The sequence below is a fragment of the Sparus aurata genome, chromosome 17 (genome assembly GCF_900880675.1).
Source record: "Sparus aurata chromosome 17, fSpaAur1.1, whole genome shotgun sequence".
Taxonomy (NCBI): Eukaryota; Metazoa; Chordata; class Actinopteri; order Spariformes; family Sparidae; genus Sparus; species Sparus aurata.
The window spans coordinates 26605784-26629271 of NC_044203.1; the positions used below are offsets into that span (position 1 = coordinate 26605784).

Below are 23488 nucleotides of genomic sequence, written 5' to 3' on the forward strand. Positions count from 1 at the left end.
TCGAATTATTATATATTTATTGAACAATGTTAAGTATGATAGGGTTCTCCATGTAGGAACTCTAATAATATAGTATAAAAAATTAAAAAAGTACAAATAACAAAGACGAGACAAGGCATTGTAAACAACATCCAGAATAAGAGAAAAGAAACAGATTTCCTCATGGCAGTATTTTTAGAATAAAGTGTTTTTTTTTATCCTTTCATAAAACATGTTCTTCTAACTATAATTAATATTATTGTAGTTGCAAAAATTGGGCCTCAAACAGAGACATTAATCAGAAGCGTTCCCAACTATTGGGATGAATGTAGTGTTTTCTTTTCTTCCTTTAGGGTTTTCTTTCTTTTAAGCATATCCAACACAAACCGCTGAAAAAGGCAAAAATACAAGTCCATATATCCGTAAAGTACAAAATATGAAATGTACAGAATAAATGTAACATAATAAAAGCAGGCCACAAAAAGCCTTTTACAGTTGAAATGGCCACATATGACTCTTCAAGTTATACTGAAATGCAAAACAGATGACGGACAAGTGGGTAATCCTACGTATCCCATGCTGCCTTAGGGCTGGATTGTGCTACACAAAAATAAACATTCCTCATTGGATGAGGTCAGGACAGGGGTATATAATACCAGATATTGATGGAAGCTGCTACATGTAAATGGTCAGAATATGTCCGATATGCAGTGCATGATATACTGATCCTAGAACAGGGAGATGGGGTTGGAGTTAAGTCCTTTGGAAGGCTACAGCTGATTGGCTGACCTCCTCAAACCCGTTTGAGCTTGTCGATGTGGAAGGTGAGTTTGAGGGCGGGGCCGAGCTTCAAGCCCATGTATTTCATCATCATGTCGCTTCGCAGCAACAGGAGCGCTTTGCCGTCAATCTCCTGTAGCAGAAGGGAGGGAGGGAAAATTAAAAGTAGCCCTCACCCGGTTTTTCAGAAAAGCTTCCCACCAAGTTGTGTAAAGGTTGTAAACCAAAATTAAGAGTAATCCACAATACAGAATGTATATATTTGTAGGATCTTCACCATTATGAGAGATACATACATGTTTTCTGAAAAGGTCAGCATGTGGAGCCAGCACTGGATCGATATCTCTGATATACTGCATGACGTCCTCCACGGTCCACAGATTTGGGTCCTGACCGCTAGGCCTCGGGCTTTCTCGGAAACTGCCTGAGCCTGGAAGTGTAAAAACACAAACTTGTATCTAATCTTTAGTTGACTATGAAATATGTCATGTTACCGTAATTCTTTTGCAATGATAATTTGATCCACTAACTGACCAAGTGCTATAATACACTTGCAATACCAAAATACCATTCAGAAAAATACTATGTTTCTCAAATCATAGTGGTTGGAGCTCTCCTATCACATGAGCTGATCTTTAATCTGCCAATCACTGCACTTCTTGCATCTGAATGACAGAAGATGTAAATTCCCCTAATATACAAATGTCTGCATGATTCTGGGTGGAGCCCAAAATCTAGAACCAGAAGACAGAAGGCAGACTGTACATGACAACAAACATGTTTGTACATGACACCAAATGCAGTCTAAAAATATCAGTCCAATGTTTATAGACTACATTTACCCATTATGCACCTTTTAGTAACTTCAAAACAATATTCATCTTTTAAAGATACAACTCGCACTTACTTGCAGCAAACAACACATCTTTATGTCTTTTATTCAGCTACTGTAAGACAAGCAAAAGCTTTCAAATGTATCCTCATAAGCCTTAAAAACTGTAATTGTTAAAGCCTACTTCAAGTTTACTCAATAAGGTTCTTCCTATTCTAAGCTGTTTCAGACAGACAACAGCATTACTTGGGGGGGAAAAAACAGCCCCCTCATTCAATCAGCCTTTTCAGGGATGCAGAAAGGGTGCCAACCATACTGTATAAAAAGGACATATTCTCTGTGACGTCACTCATAGGTTGCTGCAGAGCTACTGTGAAGCTCAGTAATGGGCTCCAGCAGCACCCACTTGGCAGTTCCTGACTGTTTTTACCAAAACTTGGGTAAAAAGTTGAAGCAAGGTGGTGCTGAGGCAGGTCACATGAAGCCATGAAACTAGTTAGACAGCTCGTGGTTAGCTGTCACTCAAAGCAGCCTCGACCTCAATCATTAAACCATAATTTTAAACCTTAATGTAATTCTCATTCCCATCCTCATTGCAGTTGCCATGAACATGGACATTTGCTATAAAACCAGGCTGCAACAATATCATTTCTGCTGTAAATGAGGGCATCTTACTATGGAGTATACGCAGGCCATTTGAGGAACTTTAGTTTTCTGTCACTTCCATGTTGGCTTCATTTTTTTCAGCCCTGGAGGTTGCAGCTTGTCGCAACGCAGAGGGCTTCAGTAAAAACATGCAGGGTTGTCATCTGGCAAAGTGCTACATTGGTTAATTAAAAATGTGCAAGCAAGCACACATTTCTGGTAGATTTACTTTGTAACATGGACGCTGTATTTCTGCAGTTCTAATAAAGGTAAAACGATTGGTGCCATGATATATATTCTATAAACCACTGTGCCCTGTTCTGGTGTCTTATAAGACTTCAAACTCATGGATCTATTTGACAAATGTATTTCATTGTCAACTTGCAGCAATTTGCATATTTAATTTTTTTTCCCCAATTAAACATGAATAAATGTGCAAAAATATAGAGCGGCAGTGTTTCCATTATCTGTGTCTCCTCCTACCTGTAGAGTTGTTGTGATGCAGCAGCTTGGAGGGAGACCTCAGGCCGGGAGTTTGTACCGTAGAATTTGGTGAGAGAGGGCTCTTCTTTAAGTGCTCTGGTGAGGCAACACTGTTCTCCATGAAGGACTCGCCTGAAAGACAATGCAAACAGAGGACTCGCCAGTAAAATAAACAGAGGACCGAAAGCAACTTATTTTCATGACATAGCACCTACATAATTTAACAAGATTTTACAAAACAAACAAACAAAAATACAACTTAAAAATTCTTTAATGTCACAGTGAACACAGATTTCTACATGTTGTTCAGTGACTTGGAATGTTTTTGTATCCATCCCCATAACCTATGTTTTTCAATAACCTTTTCACAGAGTTGCTTGGAGTGCTCATGTGTCTTCATGGTGTAACTGTAGCCGGGAGTGCTGATTAACCAGTGACCGGACCTTCAGACACAGGTGTCTCTATATTACAACCACCTGAGACACATTCACTGTTCTCAGGTGCTCTCCATTTCACTAACTGCGAGACTACTAGCACCAACTGGCTGGACCTCTGTTGAATTAGGTCAGGCATTATAAAGGGGGTGAATACTTATGCAATCACTTATTTTACATTATATGTCTTTAATTAATTGAAATTACTTTTTAGGAATCTGTTTTCACTTGTCACTTTTCATTGTAATATCTTGTCAAAAAATGCCAAATTCTATGGAGCATTATTCCATTTAAAAAAGCAAAAAAAGCAGAAAACATCCACAGGGGTGTATTCTTTTAATAGGCACTGTATACTTAAGTGATATTTGATGTAACCCTCAGAAAGTACTTCAATGATTTGACTGTGTTCTGGCCTTTTGAGTGTAGGGCCCTTTAAAAGGGGGACATTACCCTTTTACATAAATCTCTTCAAATATTCCATTTACTTAATTAAAATCTAAGGAAATATAAAGATGATTAAATGATTAACCTCCTGCCCCAGAACTCAATAGCACTCACTCCTGAGCCAAGCGCTTCTTTGGTTTTACTGTCTCCTTTTATATGACGCTATAAGGATTTAGTAGACAACCCGGAGAGGTCATTATTAGAAGTGTCTTACATAAAATGTGGTGCAGCATTAGACTTTAGAGCCACCAAATATACAATATAATAAAAATGCGAAGACATTCAGTAGGTTTACATGCACAGTTTAGTCGGATTACAGCCATAGTTCGACTATGCTACTCAATCAGACAACTGCAATTGTCCGAGTATACATGCCGGTGAGAAAATCGAATTATTTGGCGAAGCATGTCATACCCCGGTACGATAGGTGGCGCTGTACCCAATTCAACTAGTGGTAATAGAGCCACCTCCGGCTGACCTCTTTACGTCACCAGCAACAACAAACTCTGTCTCGGCATTTGAGAAAGATGGCATACGAACAGCAAGATGAAGCTACATCTTTGTACATTTCGTTTATGGTGTACATGATAATTACACAAACTAGATGCAAAATAGTGCTCTTGCTTGCAGTTATTTCAGAGGAAAGACGCCGCTGCCGCTGTCCTTCTACTTCCGGCTCACGGCCCCGGGAAAAAAATCTTGCAGAACACAAAATCCGAATCCAGTCTGATAGAATGTATACATGCACAATTAATGCGACTATCAATCGAATAATCTAGGTGTTTTAATCCGACTATGAGAAATCCAATCCGATTTTAGTCAGACTAAGTTGTGTACATGCATCTTAAAGTCCAATCATAGCCGGACTAACCCAATAATTTGGTTTTCTCGAGTGTCATGTAAACACACTGATTTATCCAGTGATGCACAGTGAATGTGGCAAAATGGCAAATGTATGGGTGCACAGAGCCGACGTATTATCCTTAAGGGAGAAATAAGTTATTTCCATTCTAATTGTTGACTTAAAAGGTAATCATTAAAAGCAACTTTATTAGGGATGAGCATACTGGTCAGAAAAATCAAACTGACATTGTTCTTTGTCCAGATTACAGATGACTACTAATATCAACCTTGACAGTCAAAGACATATATTTTTCACTCACTCCGTCACACAAGCAGGAAATCAACCTTTTCTAATATATGAGATAAAACAATTGGGGCCCAGGGAAGATGAAAAAGAAAAAATATATATCAGAAACACGAAAGTTACACACCATCAGTGGAGTGCCGGGGGATTTTGGCCAGTTTCTGAGGAATGGGACTGTTGTAGTCCTGGAGGAAGCGCTTGCTGCCTCGGCCTGGGCCCATCGTCAGACTGTCGCCAAAACTTCTCCTTTCTAAAAACAACATATACATGAAGGAAACAGTTGATACAGTCAGAGGTGAAAGACATACAGTCGGCAAGATGCTACCGGCAACGCTCTCCTTTTGATCATGAATGGTGAAAGAAACAACAACAAAAAACTTGACCATAGAGAAATAGTCATTTTTTCTTTTTCTTTTTTCCATACTGGGAATATCAACCATCTCCAAGTAGATACACCTTTAAATACACTGACTTTGGTTCTTGTCAGTGCATCAGCAAGAACACACAAAAGAATCCTCCACTGAAATAGTTTAACCCTCTACATGAGCACAGTTTCACAGTATTCACAACAAACATCATGGCAAATAACACATTTCATGCAGAAATGTGTACGTACAGCTAGTAGCGACATTTCTGTGATGTATTTATGATTTATGTCATCTATATTAAAACATGTCGTTCGTCTTTTGTGCAGCAGTGTAAAACATATTGTGCAGATACTCAGAGGAGGCACATGTTGCACCTCTCGCCCACCAACACCAGAGGGGAAAACTATTAAATTGCTCTCCATTGACTACATACTGTGTGAAGCTGCCTCCTTGACACAACCATCTGCTAGCAAACAACAGAAATACACCTAAAAGCTATTGTGATATGGGATGTACTCTCAACAGGGTAGAGAACCCTGAACTCAGTTTTTATAACCAGCCGAACCAAATTGAGCCTTTGAGAAAACAAAAGTCGATACAGGTAATAGGAACCTGCAGGAGGAACAGGAAAATTGTGGGATCCTGACACTCAGTATGCCTCATGTTTTTGCACAGCAAGCTTTTTGATTTGTAACAAGTTCTGCTAAAATACTTCAATATGTTTGGTTTTGTTGGTAATAATGTTATTTCTGCATGCGGTGTTTCTAGATTCAATATGAAATGTTTTTCTGATGATATTGGTTTGTTGTAATTTGTTTAACTTACCATGGTTTTGGTGATTTTGGTAGCATAATTGTTGCTTCATAAAAAATCTCTGTGGTGTAACTTGCATACTGACGGTTAGCTGAATTATTTCTAGCTAATTTCTTTTTTTTCTTTTATTTTTCAGCAATTTCTGAGGCGTATTGCAACAAAGCTGACTTTGACAGCTGGCTGAAGCTAAAACGTGGTAGTTGTGCTTGATTCATCACACCACAGAAGTAAGAATACACAACTGCTACAAAACATTTTGCGCATTTTTACAGGTATTTCATGAGCATTTTGTTTAAGCCTTTGGCGTCATATTGTGGTGTACAACATGTTGCGCTCTGTCTCTATTTACAAGCTGACTGTCAACTTCAGCAGTAGGAGACCTAACACACAATAAAAGACCAATAATAAAACTGACATGTTTCACCCCAAGCGAACAAAAAAAAATAAAAAATCACAATGTAAATGTGAATGTGAATGTGAATAACAGCACTGACCTGCGTTGTACGTGTGACTGTCGTAGTGCAGGCCTCCTCTCGCAACAGGCTGGCTCCCAAACAGTGGGTCGCAGTGAAGGTTGTGGCAGAGCTTTTCAAGGAAACGAAGGACGTAGGTGACACTGCTGACTGTGGGAAGGGTCAGGGTGTGCTGCTGCTGGTCAAAGAAGGCTAGACAGGACAAACGGGGCAAAGGACATAGGTTCATATTCTGTTCAGTGAGTTACGGTCTTTTGTTTAACATGTAAAAAATAGGGAAAAGCAACAGGTATACTGATGTGAGACAAGCTTTTATACCGAGGTTTTTGTGACAACTACAGAATAAAATTACACATAATGGGGTCAGATCCTTGGACAGAACTACCTTCAACTCTAATCAAAGACATTTTAACAAAGATGTGATAAAAACCAGAACACACAAGTAAAAAAATTCCTTTTAAAATGCTGTTTCATGAAGACTTTCCACAAAAGGATGAGAATGGTAAAAGTGTAATTCCAACCTGAAATGACTTCGCCTCCTTGTCCAGACTTGAGGCAGGAGAACACTGTACCCTGGTTGTGGGCAGAGTCCACACAAGCTTGAACGCACTGCTGAAGCACTGAAGACGCCCGGCCTGGCCCAAAGTGGTCCGGGAGCTGCTGGATACGCCGCTGGTCCAAATGGGGACCCACTTTGCCGTACTTGTTTAGGTAAACACAAACTAGAGGGCAAAACAAAAAGGAGAGGAGAAAATAATGGAGATTATATGATTATTTTGTCCATTGTAATTACATATTAGGACCACTATGATTATTTTAAACCGTTTATCACTATCCATCTATCCGATTTTGTTGATTAAGTGTGTCTATATTTGAACAGTTTGTCTTACACATGCTTACAAAACCATCCCAGAAAGGTATAATCAATAACAATTTACAGTATGTGCAGGGCTGTGGATGTTGTGTACCTGTGGGAGCCTGAAGTGCAGAGTTGGGGATGGTGGCATTGTCCAGAGGCACAGTGCTGGTGTCGGGCTCTGGGGTGCTGCTGGTGGGAGACGTGGGGACTGGATTAGGTACCACACGCGGTTTTCTCTGGATACAAACACACACATTCAACCATTTTACAGCATCTGATGAGACTGGTTTAATGTATAGGGATGCATGATGACATCGGCACGTCACCGACATATCTGCTGATCTGACAGGTCGATAAGATGTCATTAAATCATGAGCATGTGACACGAGAGGCTGACTTTGTTTTCTTCCTTTCCCCTGTTAATGTGTACATTTTGACAAGCATCGTATGTCTGCATCTGCCGGATGCAAAATAATATGTGCATATGATGGATCCGAAATCAGCCATAATGAGTTGGAAAAAAAATCAGCAAATCAGATATTGACAAAAATCCCAAATTGTGCATCTCTGGTGCATCAACTCATAAATCAAAGTGCCTTTCTATAAATCTAACATGGCGTAACATCAGAAAACAAAATGTACAAAGATCAAAAGAAAAATTCATGACTCTGCCAAGTATATCCATTAATCTCTCATCACTACATTACTGGGCCCTGATGAGTGCCAGCATATAAACTAGATACAGCCAACATTTGCTGTGGACAACCACTGTGTTTTTGGAGCTGGCGGTGGCTTTGATATGTAAAACCAGCTCAATCTGCCATACTTGAAAAACATCAAAAACAGGATGGCATTTGTTCATAAATTGTAACCCATGACAGCAACATGCTGATAGCCCTTTTGCCAAGTTGCCAAATACTTTAACACCTATCCTGTTGAGACGTGAGCAGATCTATTTTCTTTTATTTCGGGCCAGTTTCAAACTGAACAAGTTGTCCAAGTAAAGATGGATTGCTCTGGACAATTTAAAATCTCATGCAGTCAAATGCTATAATGGTGTATTGTGTGGTTCTGTGATGTCTGTGCTAATGTTTATGTTCTACCTTGCTGCCCGGCTTTGGCCCTCTTTTCTTTGGGATCTTGATAGGATCTGCCTGAGTCTGGGCCTGCTGCAGAGCTATCCTCTGTGCCCAGTTGGCAGGCAATCTGCCCCTGGTACGCCCTGGGCCGGTCACTGGTCGTCCCGGGCCAGCCATGGCATCTTCCAGCCAGCCCGCTCTCTTTGCCCAGCCCAACTGTGAACAAAGAGTAAAGGAGACACAAGAGTCAAGTGGTGCCAACTCTGCTGTGATATTATACAATGTAAATGCTCCCCTAGGTCAAGGTCAAAGAACTTTACATGCATCCAAGGCCTGTAAACTAACTTCACCACAGTCGCTGGTCAGATATGAGCAAAAGATCGTGAACAACTCCCACTCAGTTCATTTATCTTTATCTCCAATAGCATTTAGATGTCAAATGAGTAGTTTTTTGGTTTTTTTTGTCTTATGTTTTTGTTTTTGCATATTTGCAGCTTCTCTGAGGCTTCCCTGCCACCACAATAAAACCTGAGTTGGAAGGAATTTTGTCTGTTGTGCTCACAGCAGTGAATAAATTCAACAGCACCATGTTCTTCTAAATCTGGTCTAGGATCTAGGATCCACTGTTGAGCCCAAATTCTCTGGTAAAGCGTGGGTGACAACTGACAGTTAAAGTCTTACCTCCAGTTCTCTCAACAGATAACCTGTATTGAACGAGTCAGCCCAACCATTTTCTCACACAGACTCATTTACAGGGTTTTCCCTGCCATTATACGGCTTAGGCGCGGCGCCTAAGCGTTTTTGCCTCCTGCCTAAGCAGGGTTGTCCCCAGACGGTGGAACAGCGGCGCTACGCCGCTATACCGCTAGGTCAGCGGCGCTATACTCCGCGTGTGACGGTGACGAGCGTCCGTCCCCCGGTTGACGGCTAGGAGCTCCCGGCTGACGGCGATGCGCGTCCGTCCATCCGTCCGTGTCTGTCTCTTTCCCCCCCCCCGCCCCCCCCCCCCCCCCCCCCCCGGACTTACTTTGACGAGCGTTCGCGCCTGTTGCTTTACGTTTCCATTTTGTTTACATCAGCGTCCCTTATGAGATCATCTTAAATCACGTGAGGTAGAGTATTGCTCTCGCTGACAAGATACTCTTACTGGTGTTCTGTAGTGTCCGATGTGCTGTTATTTTGAAACCTAGCAGTGTGTGCATGTTTTCAATTAGAGTGAGTTCGTGAAGTTTCTTTTTCGGTGCGTGATGCAACCTGATTCAAAAGTTTCCCAGGATATTAAAATTTGTATAGTCTGAGCACGAGTTATGGGGGAAGAGGCAGAAATCTAACACACAGCGCAAAACCAGGGAAAATAAAACAAAAACTAGCTGCATAAGAGGATACCATTAGATGTAAATGACTACATATGTTTTCTGTAATGTTGGTGAATTGTCCTTGCAAGTGAAAGGCAACCATTAGTCCTTGATGTAAACTCTAACCCGCTAAATGCCTACCTTGCTGCCAGGCTTAGGCCCTCGTTTCTTTGGGACCTTGATGGGCTCCAGGCCTTTGCCTGGCTGGATGCTCTGTGGTCCCAACGCTGCGCTCTTCTGACTCCAGAGCCCCGTCATCTTGGTTTTCCTGCGGCCTGGCTTCCGTCCTCTCTGACCTGGAGGTCTGCCCACCGTGGGGGTGGGGTGCATGGCTGGGCTCTCCACAGTCCCGTCTGTCAATGCCCCTAGGCTCTTAGGCAACACTACTGCACGGGCAAAGGATGGGCAGACACACACGAAAAAAGGCGAGTTGAGTAAAAAGCTGTGGCTTAACAGTGAAAAAGAGCTAATTAAGAATTAAAGCTTCAGGCTCCCGATGAATCACAGGGGGCACGGAGAAATGTAATAATGTCTGCATAGTCAGAGCAGTTATTTTCTCATCAATTTCATTTTGTCAGTTTAGAAAAAATATTTCTTTGCTGATCTGAAATGTAGACTACAAAAATGCATTGATGTGAGTGATAGTAGAAATCAATCAACTCATCACACATAACACTAAGACACAGCAGAATGAGCGGTGAACCTGACTGCACATACAGCCATGAACCTCTATGCTGATGGCAATGTCTCCGTTTCATTATAGCTTCAGCGATCCACAAAGAAAAGTCTGTACACATTACACACTCTGACTCCATGTGGCACATCAGGTATCACCATCCCTCACCCTCATGTTCTAAATACCTCCAAGTGCTGAACAGCAAATACTGTACCACTTCATTCTCACATCGTGTAGCATCAAATGTTTAACAAGTCAAAAATCCTTCAGTGGCTCAGCGCAGAACTAAATCCAGACTGTTTATAACACCTGAGCTCGAGCGTCTCACAGCAACAGAGCAGCAGAGAAGGTCAAACATTCTCAGTGGTGAAACACTTTTCCTCACTTGAACTTCCTTCCCTCAGTTATAAGCCTGAGGACAGAGCACTACGTCTCTCAGACTGTAGTGTGCTTCGCAGCGAGGGAAGGAAGGAGGGTGAGGGGTTACATCAAGCAGCGCACGCTCCGATTCACTTCATAAGGCTGCTCCTTCTGCGAGTCTTAACCGTTCAGTGAACTCAGGAGTGTTTAGCTGGTTTTCTTTTGTACGCAAATGAGGTCACAGCACCGACTCACTGCAACAAGATTTCTCTACGTGATAGTCAGAGTGAGGTAGGGGGAAAATAATAGGTTACACAGTGTATCAGGATATGGTGCCTTGCAGTAAGTCATCCATATGGTAATCATGAGGCATCCACATAACAAGAAAACATATTTTCCAAGTTGTAATGATGTCTACTCATGCATTAGGTTTTTTGAACAGCTTTTGAGAAAATGCCTTCCTAGAAATTGCTCCCATTACTCTGGATTGTCAACAGCATTTCATTTGGACTTTTCCTTCAGTAGAAAGTACTTCCATTGAAAACTGCTCACAACCAGGACTGTGGATCTGATTAACAGTAGAGATGCACCGATCAGGATTTTTGGGGCCGATCACTGATCACCGATCACCGAAAGCAGTATCTGCCGATCCCGATATTGCCGATCACCGATCACAGTGTCAAATCCATAAATTCTTCTATATTGTTGTCTTGTGTAGCTTTCTTATATTTAATTAATGATTCTTCTTACACAACATTGACATTGTATTATTAAGTATAAAAATTAGGAGATGAGAAAGTGTCATGAATTAACCACTGTGCAATGTGCAATATTTCACACTCTAGAGACTCTTAGAGACAACTTGGACTCAGCTTACATAGAGTAACTGTAGCTTACTAGTGGGAATGCAGTCAGGGTGGGAATTTCGTCATTTTAGGGGCAAGTCCATTTGGCCTTCACTTTTTTTTCCAGGGGCACAAAGGCCACTGAGTAAAATTTGTTGATTTACCTTTCAGACTGATACATAACATCCTAATTTATAATAAGACATGGATTATGTATTATAACATTTTTTAAATACCAAAATCAAGTTAAAGTTACATTACAAAACAGTTTTTTTAAGTAGGGTTAGGGTGAGGTGATTTTTGTGACACCACACTGAATATTAGTGTTACTGAATATTTCTCCCAATAGAAATTCCCCAAAATTATGGCAAAGCACATTTTTTCCAAACAAAAATCTGTAGAATAACAGCAGGAGACCACTGATGTGTGGAGTGATTTTGGTGACACTACACTCTGAATAAAAGTGAAGTTACTGAATATTTTTTGTAGTTTCTCTTTTCAGTGTTGCACTTTGTAGACGGTCCCTGTGGCCTCGTCTCACAGCCGGCTGATCATACAGACCAGAGTTGATGTCCAGACGCTCGTTTTGATTAACATAAGGTTGTAGCTCGTTGTCTTCCTCACTACGGTAGGAAAGAGCCGTCAGTTGTGTTTTAACAAGGTTTCACTTATGAGTTATTGATCCAGGAAGTTCGAATCTGTGAATATATTTCCAACTTTACTGGACTAAATCCTACCACATAAGTCAGTTACGTATCATGTCAAAATCGGCTGAGCTCGCTCGCTGTGCTGCAAGTTTCATTCTTCTGTTTTGAGACGCTGCTGCTGTTTGAGAGGCTTTCACGTGAGATCATCGTGATGATGAGACTCCACCTGCGGGAACCGCGGACTCACTGAAGTTACTGTGAGTGACTACTGTGCACTCAGGTGGCTGTAATTAAAGGCAAGCTCACTACGCTATCCGGGCCAGGGGCACAGAGGCCACTGTGGCCGTACGATGAGATTTTTTTTTCACGCTGCATCAAGGCCAAAGTGTGGGGCAACAGCAGCCATGGCCACCGTGAAATTCCCACCCTGCATGCAGTCAGTGCATTGTCTCTTTATTGAAACGTCAGCTGATCGGCCTGATTTGATCTATTTTGAGAACTCCGATCAACACCGATAGGGGCATTATCGGCCGATTGCGATCGGTTGCCGATCGATCGGTGCATCTCTAATTAACAGTTTCTCCTATTTAATCTTTTTACTACAACTTTTCAAATTTATATTGATAATCAAGACGTAAAAACAAACAGAATGCAACTATTGTAAACTAACTGTGTTTACCGGCAATAGTTTTAGGAATCAGGATTGGAACCTAAAACAAGATTCCACTCACTTCCACTTCATTTATTGAGATGTCGGGGTTAATCCAACAGACTGATATATCTCAAAACCTGAGGAAATAAAGCCTAACCTTCTGCATGGCCTGATAACACTAAAAAGTAAGCAAATCATTATGATCCTTATAATCAGACAAACAGGCATTACCCGCATGAACTGTGATCAATAACAGCCAACAGAGGATGAAGACAATGTAGAGGAAAAACAAGAACTGGAAGATATGAGGCAAGAGGTGAAGGAGTCGTTTTGAAAAGAAAGAGCAGAGGTAATTAAAGATGACTGTCTTTGAGTCTACCTTCAAGTCCCTGCTGGCGAGAATAAAAAGGAGAAATGTGTGAACACTTTAAAAGGCCGAGCAATAAAGAAGCAAGCTGCTGACAGCTGCAAGACGGTCTTGAAGTATATCCCTAAAACTCCCACCCGTGAACACACACCCTTCTTTTCTTGATGGGGAAGCATTTCAGAAATCACATGAACCACTGAGGGGAACGTGCACATGGTAAAAACATTTAGGTCCCGTGTTAAATAAATAAAAAAGAACCAAGTTAGTGATTTACTTTATATAAAGCAACACAGCTGGCAAAACATCAAGAATGCGTGCAAGAAAACACAACAACACAGAAGAAAGGAACAGTATGGCCTGGATGTCTGGCTTCACATGCACCTGCAAGCCTACATGCACAAACACACACACGCAACATACACACACGAGAAATGGACTGGTATTCATCCTGGATCAACCCAGGACAGATTTACGAGAGGAGCGGCCACATTCATTAACACAGGTCTTGGCCCGTGGAGCTGTATTTATTAAACACACTTTCACACGGGCACACCAATCAATACAAAGCCCCGCCTGCAGGCTCCCGCTACTTTCCATGGGGGAGCCACGGTGAAGCTAAGAAGAAGAAAAACAAGACACCTGATTGATCCGACACAGATTAGACGAATCAGTGATATGTTTAAAAGGTTTAAAGAGCTTGAGGTTACATGCTCACTGATCAATGGCAGCGCTTGTAAATACAGCCAAACACACGCGTAACAAGCAAACCCTTCTTTTTTCCCCTCTCACGAGATCGCAGCGAGTTCATTGAGTTCACAAAGCCACCACTGCCAGCTTCATATTACAGGAAGATAACTTCTCGAGAGCTTTTTAATCTTAAAATCACTCCGACTGTATTTCTGTAACTTCATCTTTACTCACCTCTCTTGGTCAAACAAAAGTCAAAAAAGTCTGCACAGCTGTCCTCAGATTCACCCTCTCCTCTTGTCCTGTCCTCTTCTAACACTCTTCCTCTGCGTTGCTCCTCCTTTTCTTTCCTTTCCCTCCTTTCTCTTCTTCTCTCCTCCCACCATCTGCCGACAATGTAAACAATCCACCTTCCACAGCATATGTCTGTCTTTTCTCTTCGTTTCTATCCCCTCGCTTAACTCAATTCTCTGAGTTGTCTAATCAGACCATTAGCCAGGGTGCCAGAGGGAGGCCTGTGGAGGGGCACCCGGGCTCGATTCAACCACGTCATTGCCCAACTCTGCCAACTGGGTGACTGCCAGGCCTTCATAAAACACTAACAGGCTACAAAGACATGTCCTGCCTCCCCACTTCCCTCCTTCCTTTTCCACTCCTTCACATACTGTGGATTGTAACAGATGAGTACAGTTGACCTTGTGGCTGATAACCCTTGCATCCCCTTTCCTCCTTTTAGGTTTCTTGTATAACAAATTGCATACTGTGGCTCCCATGCCTCTTCTGGCTCTTGTTCTGAGAAAGTTTACTTGGCGACCACTTCTGAAAGGCTCCAGCTTTAAGGGAAAAAATGACTGGTGACAAGAAACTCCTTGTTTTTAAATTAGAGAAACGAAACACTGTTCACTTTCAGATTGTGTCACAAATGCAGTCAAAACCACAGGCATGTCTACTAACCGGACCACAAACAGTTCAAAAGAAAACCGAGTGATTCAACACCATTAGGAATTAAAAATAGCAAATTCTTGTTGAGGACATCATCAGCTGTTGCAAATGATTCAACTTTGATAAAGGCAGAAACATGGTGGGCAAAAGTAAATGTTTGGCTGAAAAACCCCTTTTATTAATTCACATACAATTTTAATTATTAAAACCAGGGTAAAATATACTAAATATAAATGTATCCTACATAGTAACATACGGTCTTGCAGTGTGTCCACCCCTGTATAGCATAAACCTATTTTTAACAAACTTGAGTTTTTAAAGGCCTTCACACCCACACAGGCGTTTTCAGTGGACCACACTGATAAAGTGAGACTTTAATGAAGTTCCTGATCGCTAAATAGCTAAAAAACAAAAGAACAGTCAAGAAGGGAAAATGTCAATCAACCAGCTATGCTGACAAATGTGGTTTGTACATGTTGAGGCTTTGTAATATCTCTCTCTGGTGTGGTTGCTTTCTCAACAATACACTGGAGGGTATCATAATTTTGTTCGTGGTAGGGCTGTCCTGAACACTATGTTGGGGCTTTGAAGCTTCAGTGAGAATTACTCACAAATATGTGAAGCTTTAACATTAGTGTTGTTGCAGGGATACAAAAACAATAAGAGGGATCAACTTGAAGAGCGAGAGAGTGTTGAGATGTTTTCAGCGTGGAGGGTTGAGCCCCATGCTCACGGGAAGACAATTATGAATACAGAGCAGGAATGCTCTCTGTCACTGATTTTATGTGCACAGGTTCTGAGACCACTTAAATGTCTTAGATGGGGTTCATTTCAAATGATAATTAAAAAGAGAGAGATTGAGAGAGAAGTCAAAATCTGGCTCCTTCTCGGTGTGAAATGTTGGATCGTTGCTCTCAGAAAGCAGCAGGAATTCTGGCAGCTTTACGTGCAATGACATATTTTTAGTAATTTGGACAAACAGACCTTTGGTGCCAGGCGGCTGAAGGTTGTCTCCAGTTAGGCTGCACCAGCCAACCGGGAAGATGTCACGCGAGTCATAGCGGCAGTAGTAGTCAAAGGCCCCCCGCCAACCGTCAAAGGTGACCAGCACCTCGACACCGCGCAGGGCACCCACTGTGGCCGGGCAGATAAAGTGAGGATTTTTACGGTCCACCGCCTCCAGCTTCATTCCTACCTGGAAGGAGTTCTGCTCCGGAGCGGGAGGCTCCTGCTGGGGAACATTGAGGGGGAAAAACATCAGGTATGTTGCTGGCATGTGTGAGAATCTGTGCATTAATTTTTACCAAGGAAGTACAGTAAAATCAACAAAATGCTGGAGATGTTTTGCTGTGGAACAGTCAAGCCAAAAGCTTCTGGAAAACTCTGGTATTAAAGCCCCAGTACAGACTTTTCATTTAGTGTTGATTTTGGCGGCCCCGCTGGACGAAAGCGGTAGTGTTTTGCCGGAATGGAGACTGCATTTCCCATGAGCTCTGGCGCCCACTGTCGTGAAGACGTTTGTCTGGCTGGCGCGTGTAGATTTGTTTTGGAAACGTCGGAAAGACGACGGGACTTGCTTTGAAAACCTATTTTTGTTATTATTTTTTTTTTTTAGCAGCTACCTGCAGCGTGCATTTGGACGAGGTAATGTGTCTATTTGTATTTCTACTTAATATAATATGCCGCCGGTGAAACAAAGTAATGCTGCTGTTGCGCTGCAATTTCCCAGCTATATATATATTACCCACGGTGCTACAGAGCTAGCGTTACAGCAAAGTCACAGTGATTGTGATGGATGTTTTGTTCCAAGTAAGAAACTGAATCATTTATAATGACAGAGGATATTACCGATGCATCGTTGCAGGTCGGCTGGGCTGATACACACAGCTGATATGGATGCATGATCTAAGACGTTTGTTGTCGTTTTCACGAGTGTAGTATCAAGAGCTAATCTAGTGGTAACGTTAGCCAGCTTTGTTGTAACTACATAAATTCATGTATTGCTGTAAACTACGTCCCGCAATACATTTCATAAATGAAATAAAATGTACAAACCTGTCTAGGAGGAATCGGGCAAATTCTGGATCCGACCCTCCCTTAAAGCCCCGCAACTCTCTCCATCTCTGGAAGGAATCGCCAATGTTTATCCGTGTTTTAGCCCTAGCTCGATCGGATTCCCTCTTGGCCTTTCGTTGGTCTTCGGTTCGAATTCTTTTTCTTTTCTTTGTCTCATTATCAGCCATGACAAAAGTTTTAGCTCGGTTAGCACTGGCTAGCGTAGCAACAAAACAGCTATGCCGTATCCTGAGTGTCGTCAGTTCCGGTCTGACTGCCGTAAATCGTTTCGTCAGTGGTCCGACCCGACCAAGGCCTTTCAGAGGTATAGAATTAGACTACTTAGAAAAAGCGTATCTTCATGCTGATGGGCTCATTTGCTGTTGTAGGTAACAGAGACACATCAGCAGAAACCAGAGACTTTTCTATATCCAGTTAAAAACTCCGTACAGGGGCTTTAATGAGTAACTATTAATAGTAAAAGACGTGCTTGCTTTCTGCTGGACAGCAACAGAGTTTTCAGAGTGTGTTGAGCTTGTGAGCCTTGTACAGGTACCTTGTGAAAGATGCGAGAGGGTGCCATCTCAGCTCCATTTAATGTTTTTAAAAGGAACATGGGCCAGGAGGACGCATTGAGACGGAAACCTGGAGAAGAGGAGAACTGTTGTTAGAACTCCTGCAGCTTTTATTTCCCTGATCATTTTTCACTGGCTCTGGCTTCTCAAGTGAAAATATTTGCATTTGAAGATATTTAAAGATGTCATCTTGATAGCCATGATCAGTGACAATTTACGATGATTTAAGAGACTAAATAATGTGTTCTTAAGTCTTTTCCCCTGGGTATTAAATCAAATGTCCTGGGAAGGAGGCTTACTCTATTTATAGGCTTTAACATGACACACTGTAATTCTGTGCTGTCAGTCACTGACATCTAGTGGACATAATGAATAACAAAAAGAAGAACAGAAGAACATGAACAGATGCAGCAAAGTCTGTAGAAAAGTTCAATTAAAAGCACCACGATGCGACCATCTGTGTGCTTACCCAGTGGTGGCTGTAACATGCCCCCGTTCTTCTCACAGTTGCCGATTGGCTGGATCTCCGAGGAGTCCACCAGGCGCCAGAAGTCGTTCTTGTTGTCAGACCCGTCCAAGCGCAGCCGCAGCCGCGAGCCTGTCAGGCCCACAACCGTGGCGATGCAGGTGGACGTGGTGTTTCGTGGGTCCTGGGCCTCCAGCTTCATCCCTGCCTTGAACTCGTTAAGTGGAGGTGTGAGGCTCTAGATGGTGACGACAGACAAGAATTTCAGTTGGCAGCATAACAACAGTTGAGGAAGAGTTAAAGGAGTCATCACCTGGTTTTTTACATATCCAGTCCCTCTTGGATCACTTTGGATCAATTCTTAAAACTTATTAGAATTTTTTTTTTTTTTTAAATCAAACATAGAGCTTGTTCTGACATTTTTTCATACCGCGACTTTCTCACGCGAGATTATGCGCAAGGTTTTGACCGGTCCGGATGTGCATTGTATTAATATGTAATGAGGCGCGCGTTGATTGGCTGCAGGAAGGACAGAGCCGGAATGGGGGGCGAGCCTGCATGCACACACAGACTCCCAAACATAAACAGCCCCCTGTCATGGCGCACACACTGAATGACGAACCTTACGGAATTCAGGCATTTATGTACGAGCCGGAGTCGGAAACCGAACGGGAGAGTGAAGAGGCAGAGACGGTGGAAGAGACACGTTTACAGCAGGATGTCTCTGAATGGTGAATTCTTTTTTTTTCCGTCTTACTTTTCACACTCGTGTTTTACATGTAAGACCTGAGTTTTAATGCTGGCGGTGACGATGTATGGCGTGAAAATGACAGAGAAATAAGCAGATTCAGCATGCTCACTTTGGCTGAGGACGGCTGTGAGCCGATGTTTATGCAAGTAGCCTCCTGTGGTAACGTCACCACAGGAGCAGAGTCAAAATCTCGTGCTTTAGGAACGCGCACTACTGTGCGCTATTCCTGTTTGGAAAAAGAGCCAAAGCGAAAAAAATAAGCCACTTTCAAACTCCAGCTTTTCAGGCAAGTTTCAACAGAGGCCCAACACCAATATGCATGATTTAACGAGAGAAATTGCAATTTCCGGGTGATGACTCCTTTAAAGAAAGCCGGATCATCAAACTATCAATATTCACCTGTCTGAAACAAGACGAGGGTGCAGCGACGGCACCCGTCTCTTTCAGGTATTTCTCCCAACTGAAATGACCTGCAGGAGAACAAGAGGAGAAACAGGAGATTCATATCATATTAGCCTAGTGGTGACATGTTAATCCAGTCGCAGAGAGTTCGATAAATGTTGAAGGTTTTATTCACTTTGAGTTGCATCTTTACATGCCCCAACACAAAACAACACAAGGTTTCAAATCTATCATAAACATTTATAGCAAATTTTGTCTCAAAGATTAATGATCCAATGCTGAGGCAAATCCTTGGGCACCGTTTCCTGCTGGAATCGCCCAAAACTCACTTCATACATCACCGGCTGCTGTGGGTTATTTACCTTGGTACTGTGAGGGCACCCGGGAGGGCCGTCCACTCCGGGCATGCTTGATCCTTCGGGCATCTTTCCACTCTATAGCTGGAGGGGCCAAGAAAGACAGAATAATCTCTCAACTACGGGTGATTTTCACATCAGTCAGTACCTCGCAATACCTGCCACACTCACTGCTCCGAACATTGTCTGGGATTACAGGGCTATTACAAGATAATATGTGTTTCTGACTGCGCAGAAAAGCTCAAATGCGCCATACCTTTGCCTCTACCTGGAAGGTATTATGAACACTAATGTTAGAAATGTTTGGAAGAAAATACTGGACAGAGAATGGCACAACAAACTCTTACCTTTCTGTGGCACAGGTTTCCTCATGCTCCAGCAATACTGACCAAGCTCACAACACAACAGCGGCCTTCACTCTAAAGACAAAAGAATAAAATAAAAGGAAAAGCAGTTGTGTTAAAGCTGTGTTGGATCGTAAATAACTGTCTGAAATACCACCTTGGTGAGTCTTGTTTGTCATTGCTGTGTGACACTTGCATTCGTCAAATTATTCTGGATTTGAGTCACGATCCAAACATTTCAAAGACACCAGATCTGTCCTCTTCCTAGAAATGACACTGACAGTATCTAAAATATTTGTTTGATGCAGTAAAACAGGACTAAAAACACAAGGTGTAAGCATCATATAACCGCTATGAATACTTTTAAGTGACCATATTCCCTTTAAACCTCACTGACCTGCTGGTATGACAGTCATTATAAGCTCATGCTGTACTGTAACTTAATTCTAAATTCTTGTGGACATCCCAGAATGTCCAAAGATACACTAATATATCAGGAAGAACCTGGAAAAGTGTTTAAAATGATGCACAAGAGAAACGACCTAAACTCATAAAACAGAGCTAGAACAAGCTGAAAAAGAATATATATTTGACACTGCCTAAAAGGATGATTTTGAAAGAATGAAAGTCTACTTCCTCTCTTTGTCGTAAGTGGCTCAATGATATGGTTTCCTGTCTTTATTTGAAGCAGATAGAGATTTAGATTTTGGGTCTTCTTCTTTTTATCTATTATAACAGAGAGAAAATCAATCTGTAAGTAGTGCTTGTTGATTTATGTGCCCCTCGAGTGTGGCTTAATGTACAGTCGATTTTAACTGCCTTTAAAATCATACGCGCTGTACATCACCAGACTGACAATATACGGAGAATATTTCCATAACGCAAGCTATGGACATTGCAGATACAGCATGTCTGGGTACACCTGGACAATCTTATTTTGATGTATTTTTGTATTGTATGTCTGCATGTGTATCAGGTTCGGAGCTGTTTTTCTTTTTATTCCAACATTAAAAAAAAAAAAGAAATGGAAATAAATGTCGGAACTTGTGTTTAGGGGTGTTAACGACAGGGTCATGAAAGTATGAGAGCTTTTATTAACTCAAATAACCGATCACACCAATAAAAACTGTGGGGTAATCAGATCCAAGGCCGGGCGGGCGACCACATGCAAACTGTACTGTGTTTCAAAGGGAAACCAGAGAGCTGCCCTTGTAATCTTCGTCGCTCATTCCAGGCAGGGGGTCGTCATGGGAGGCAACCAGAGGCGAGCTCAACAAAGACATCCAAGATCACGCCAACAATGTACGACATATGGATTTAATTGGCCTTTTCACACTTTGGAGATCAAAAATACATGAAAGCTACTCCGCTGTACAAACAAAATCCGTAGACAGATATTGATGTAAACACAGGGGTATAACACCTCAGTTTAAAACATCCCAAAAAATGTAATAAAAAAAGAATCATCTCCCTCTAAAATGTGAGCAGCATCATTCAGCTTGAATTGCTTAAATGATCTCCAAAGCAACCACAACCTATTAACTATCGATTAAAGAAAAACGTGTACAAAGGTTGAATGTATCATAATGTTTAAACGAAGAGCTGGGGCAAGCTGAAAAAGAATATATATGACTTTTTTTTTTTTTTTCTAAAGGATGAAAGTCTACATCCCCTCTTTGTTTTAGTTTATGGCTAAATGATTCCCATGCGATAATCTCAAAAGCAATCGCATTCTATTACCTACTGATTAAAGGAAGTAACGTAAAAGTAATCATGCTGGTTGTCTGACGAAAGGACCACATGTGTTAAGACTCAGTGACTCCTGTAACCTAAAACCAGCATTCACCAGCCAGACACAACATGACAGGGTCAACAGGTCAGACTGATAAAAAACAAGTGCTTCAAGTGGCTGTTTCTCTTGGTCCTGCAGGAGTACAGCCCCTCCGCCCCACAAAAAAGGACATATTACAAATAAAATTTAAAACAAGATCTAGATTAGATTTGCAAGAACAACATGCAAAACCTTTCTTTTTTACTTTAAAAACATGCCCAGGAGTGCAGTCACACAGCCACACACTCTGTTAGCCATCTGCCAAACATTTGAATCTGTCAGGGGGGGGAAAGACAAACAATCACAGCAGCTCAACATTAACTCAAATTAGCTCACGATTAACAAAAGACGAGGCAAGACACGGTCACACACATGCTCGCTCATGATAAACAAACCTACCTTAAAACTTCATAACCGTTCAGCAGCGGCGTCTCTCCCCTCCGGATGATTTCCTTTTCAATAGAAGTGCGCCTTTTTCCTCCGCCAACTGGGGAGGTGGGGGGGGGTGGCGTCCAAATTAAAGCGGCCCGCTCCTTGTTTTTTTCCGTCTGGGAAAGTGACAGCAGGACCAGGCGTTAAGAGAGCTCAGCAGGTACACCTTCCTGTTCCTCCTGTCGCTAACTCAACATCCAGCTTTGTACCACTTGTCTGGCGTTTACACGGGGACGCTGTTTTTTTTTTCTCCATTTATAGCCGACATATCGCGTCTCAGGCTGTTGAGCTCCATTCAAAACACAAAGCCAACACATGGGGACTCCCCCCCTCTCCACCTCTACCACCACCAACCCCCGCCCGCCCGCTCCTGTGCTGTATTTGCATGGGGCGCTAAGATGCTCATTTACGTGACAGCATCGCTAATTCTGCCACTCGGGGAGTTAGCCGTGAGCTCAGAGTGTACAAACCGCGAAAATAACACTGAATGGAAAACGAGCATGCACGCCCGCAAGTGCAGACGCCACATCCAGCATGCTATGCTACGCACGGCTACACACAAGACATGCCTACTGGCCAGGATGCTAGCTTAGCATGCTAGGCGGCTCGCTAGCTCGTTGACCTGATTATAAATATTAGCATTAGCTCAACGGGCGTACACCAGCGCGCGGAGGCTAGCCGGTGGTAATGTGGGCACAGAGCCGAAGCCGAGCCCGAAAAGGAGACGTTGCTCGGTGTATCCGAGGGTTGTTTACCTTGCTTTGTAACGTGTGTGTTTGTTTCTGATGTGGATTTAGCGCTTGTCCGCCATTTTTTTTCTACACGATGAGGAGGGGGTGTTTTGCCAACATTTCTTGTTGGGCAGTCAGTCAGACAGACGGGCAGGCGAAGCTGGAGGAGGATGAGAAAGGGCAGAACAGCGACCCCTGGTGGTCAGACGGCGGTACTACAGGATTCAAGATGTTTATTGTCACTCCACCACAGAAAATAATAATTTCTTAATAATATGTTTACAATACTGCTACTACTAACAGATAGTAGTAATAATAACACAATAACACACAAAAACAAAACAGTATATACATGAGACACAAATGTAATTACAGAATGTAAAGGGTGTATTGTGGTTGTGCAAAGATAGTAAGTGTAAAATAAGCAAAACGGTATAAAAACAGCAATAAAAGCATTCAAGTTTACTGATTGAATGACCGAAGGTGCAGCAGTGATGGTGCAGTAAGGCGCGTAGTATACGTTCATTTGTCAGACATTGCCCTGTTAGTTGGATTGTGTTATTTGTTTGTTTGTTTGGTATATTTCAAGCATGGCATTAAAAACAAATATGAAATTTTAAAGTCGATTTTTATTTCCAGTGTAACCACAGGGTAAACAAAAAAAATCTAATTATTTCG

General features: G+C 42.2%; 1 protein-coding gene across 3 annotated transcripts; it reads right to left on the reverse strand.

Moving 5' to 3' along the window:
• On the reverse strand, nt 1–22985 carry LOC115567670 (polycomb protein SCMH1). Of its 3 annotated transcripts, none has more exons than XM_030394485.1 (17): nt 22835–22985; nt 22047–22195; nt 19820–19891; nt 19479–19556; nt 19114–19184; nt 17967–18201; nt 17479–17567; nt 15852–16098; nt 9833–10074; nt 8361–8552; nt 7367–7493; nt 6920–7120; nt 6420–6590; nt 4872–4994; nt 2720–2851; nt 1056–1189; nt 1–892 (listed from the first exon to the last, which is right to left on the reverse strand). In XM_030394485.1, exons 3-17 carry the CDS (start codon nt 19842–19844, stop codon nt 773–775), a joined length of 2187 nt encoding a protein of 728 aa, XP_030250345.1. In that variant the 5' UTR covers nt 19845–19891; nt 22047–22195; nt 22835–22985; the 3' UTR covers nt 1–772. The 3 variants fall into 3 exon arrangements, with proteins under 3 accessions (XP_030250345.1, XP_030250344.1, XP_030250343.1); XM_030394484.1 differs by having other exon boundaries at nt 9833–10077; nt 15852–16095; nt 22835–22984; XM_030394483.1 differs by having other exon boundaries at nt 9833–10077; nt 22835–22984.
• Nucleotides 22986–23488: the final 503 nt, after the last annotated feature.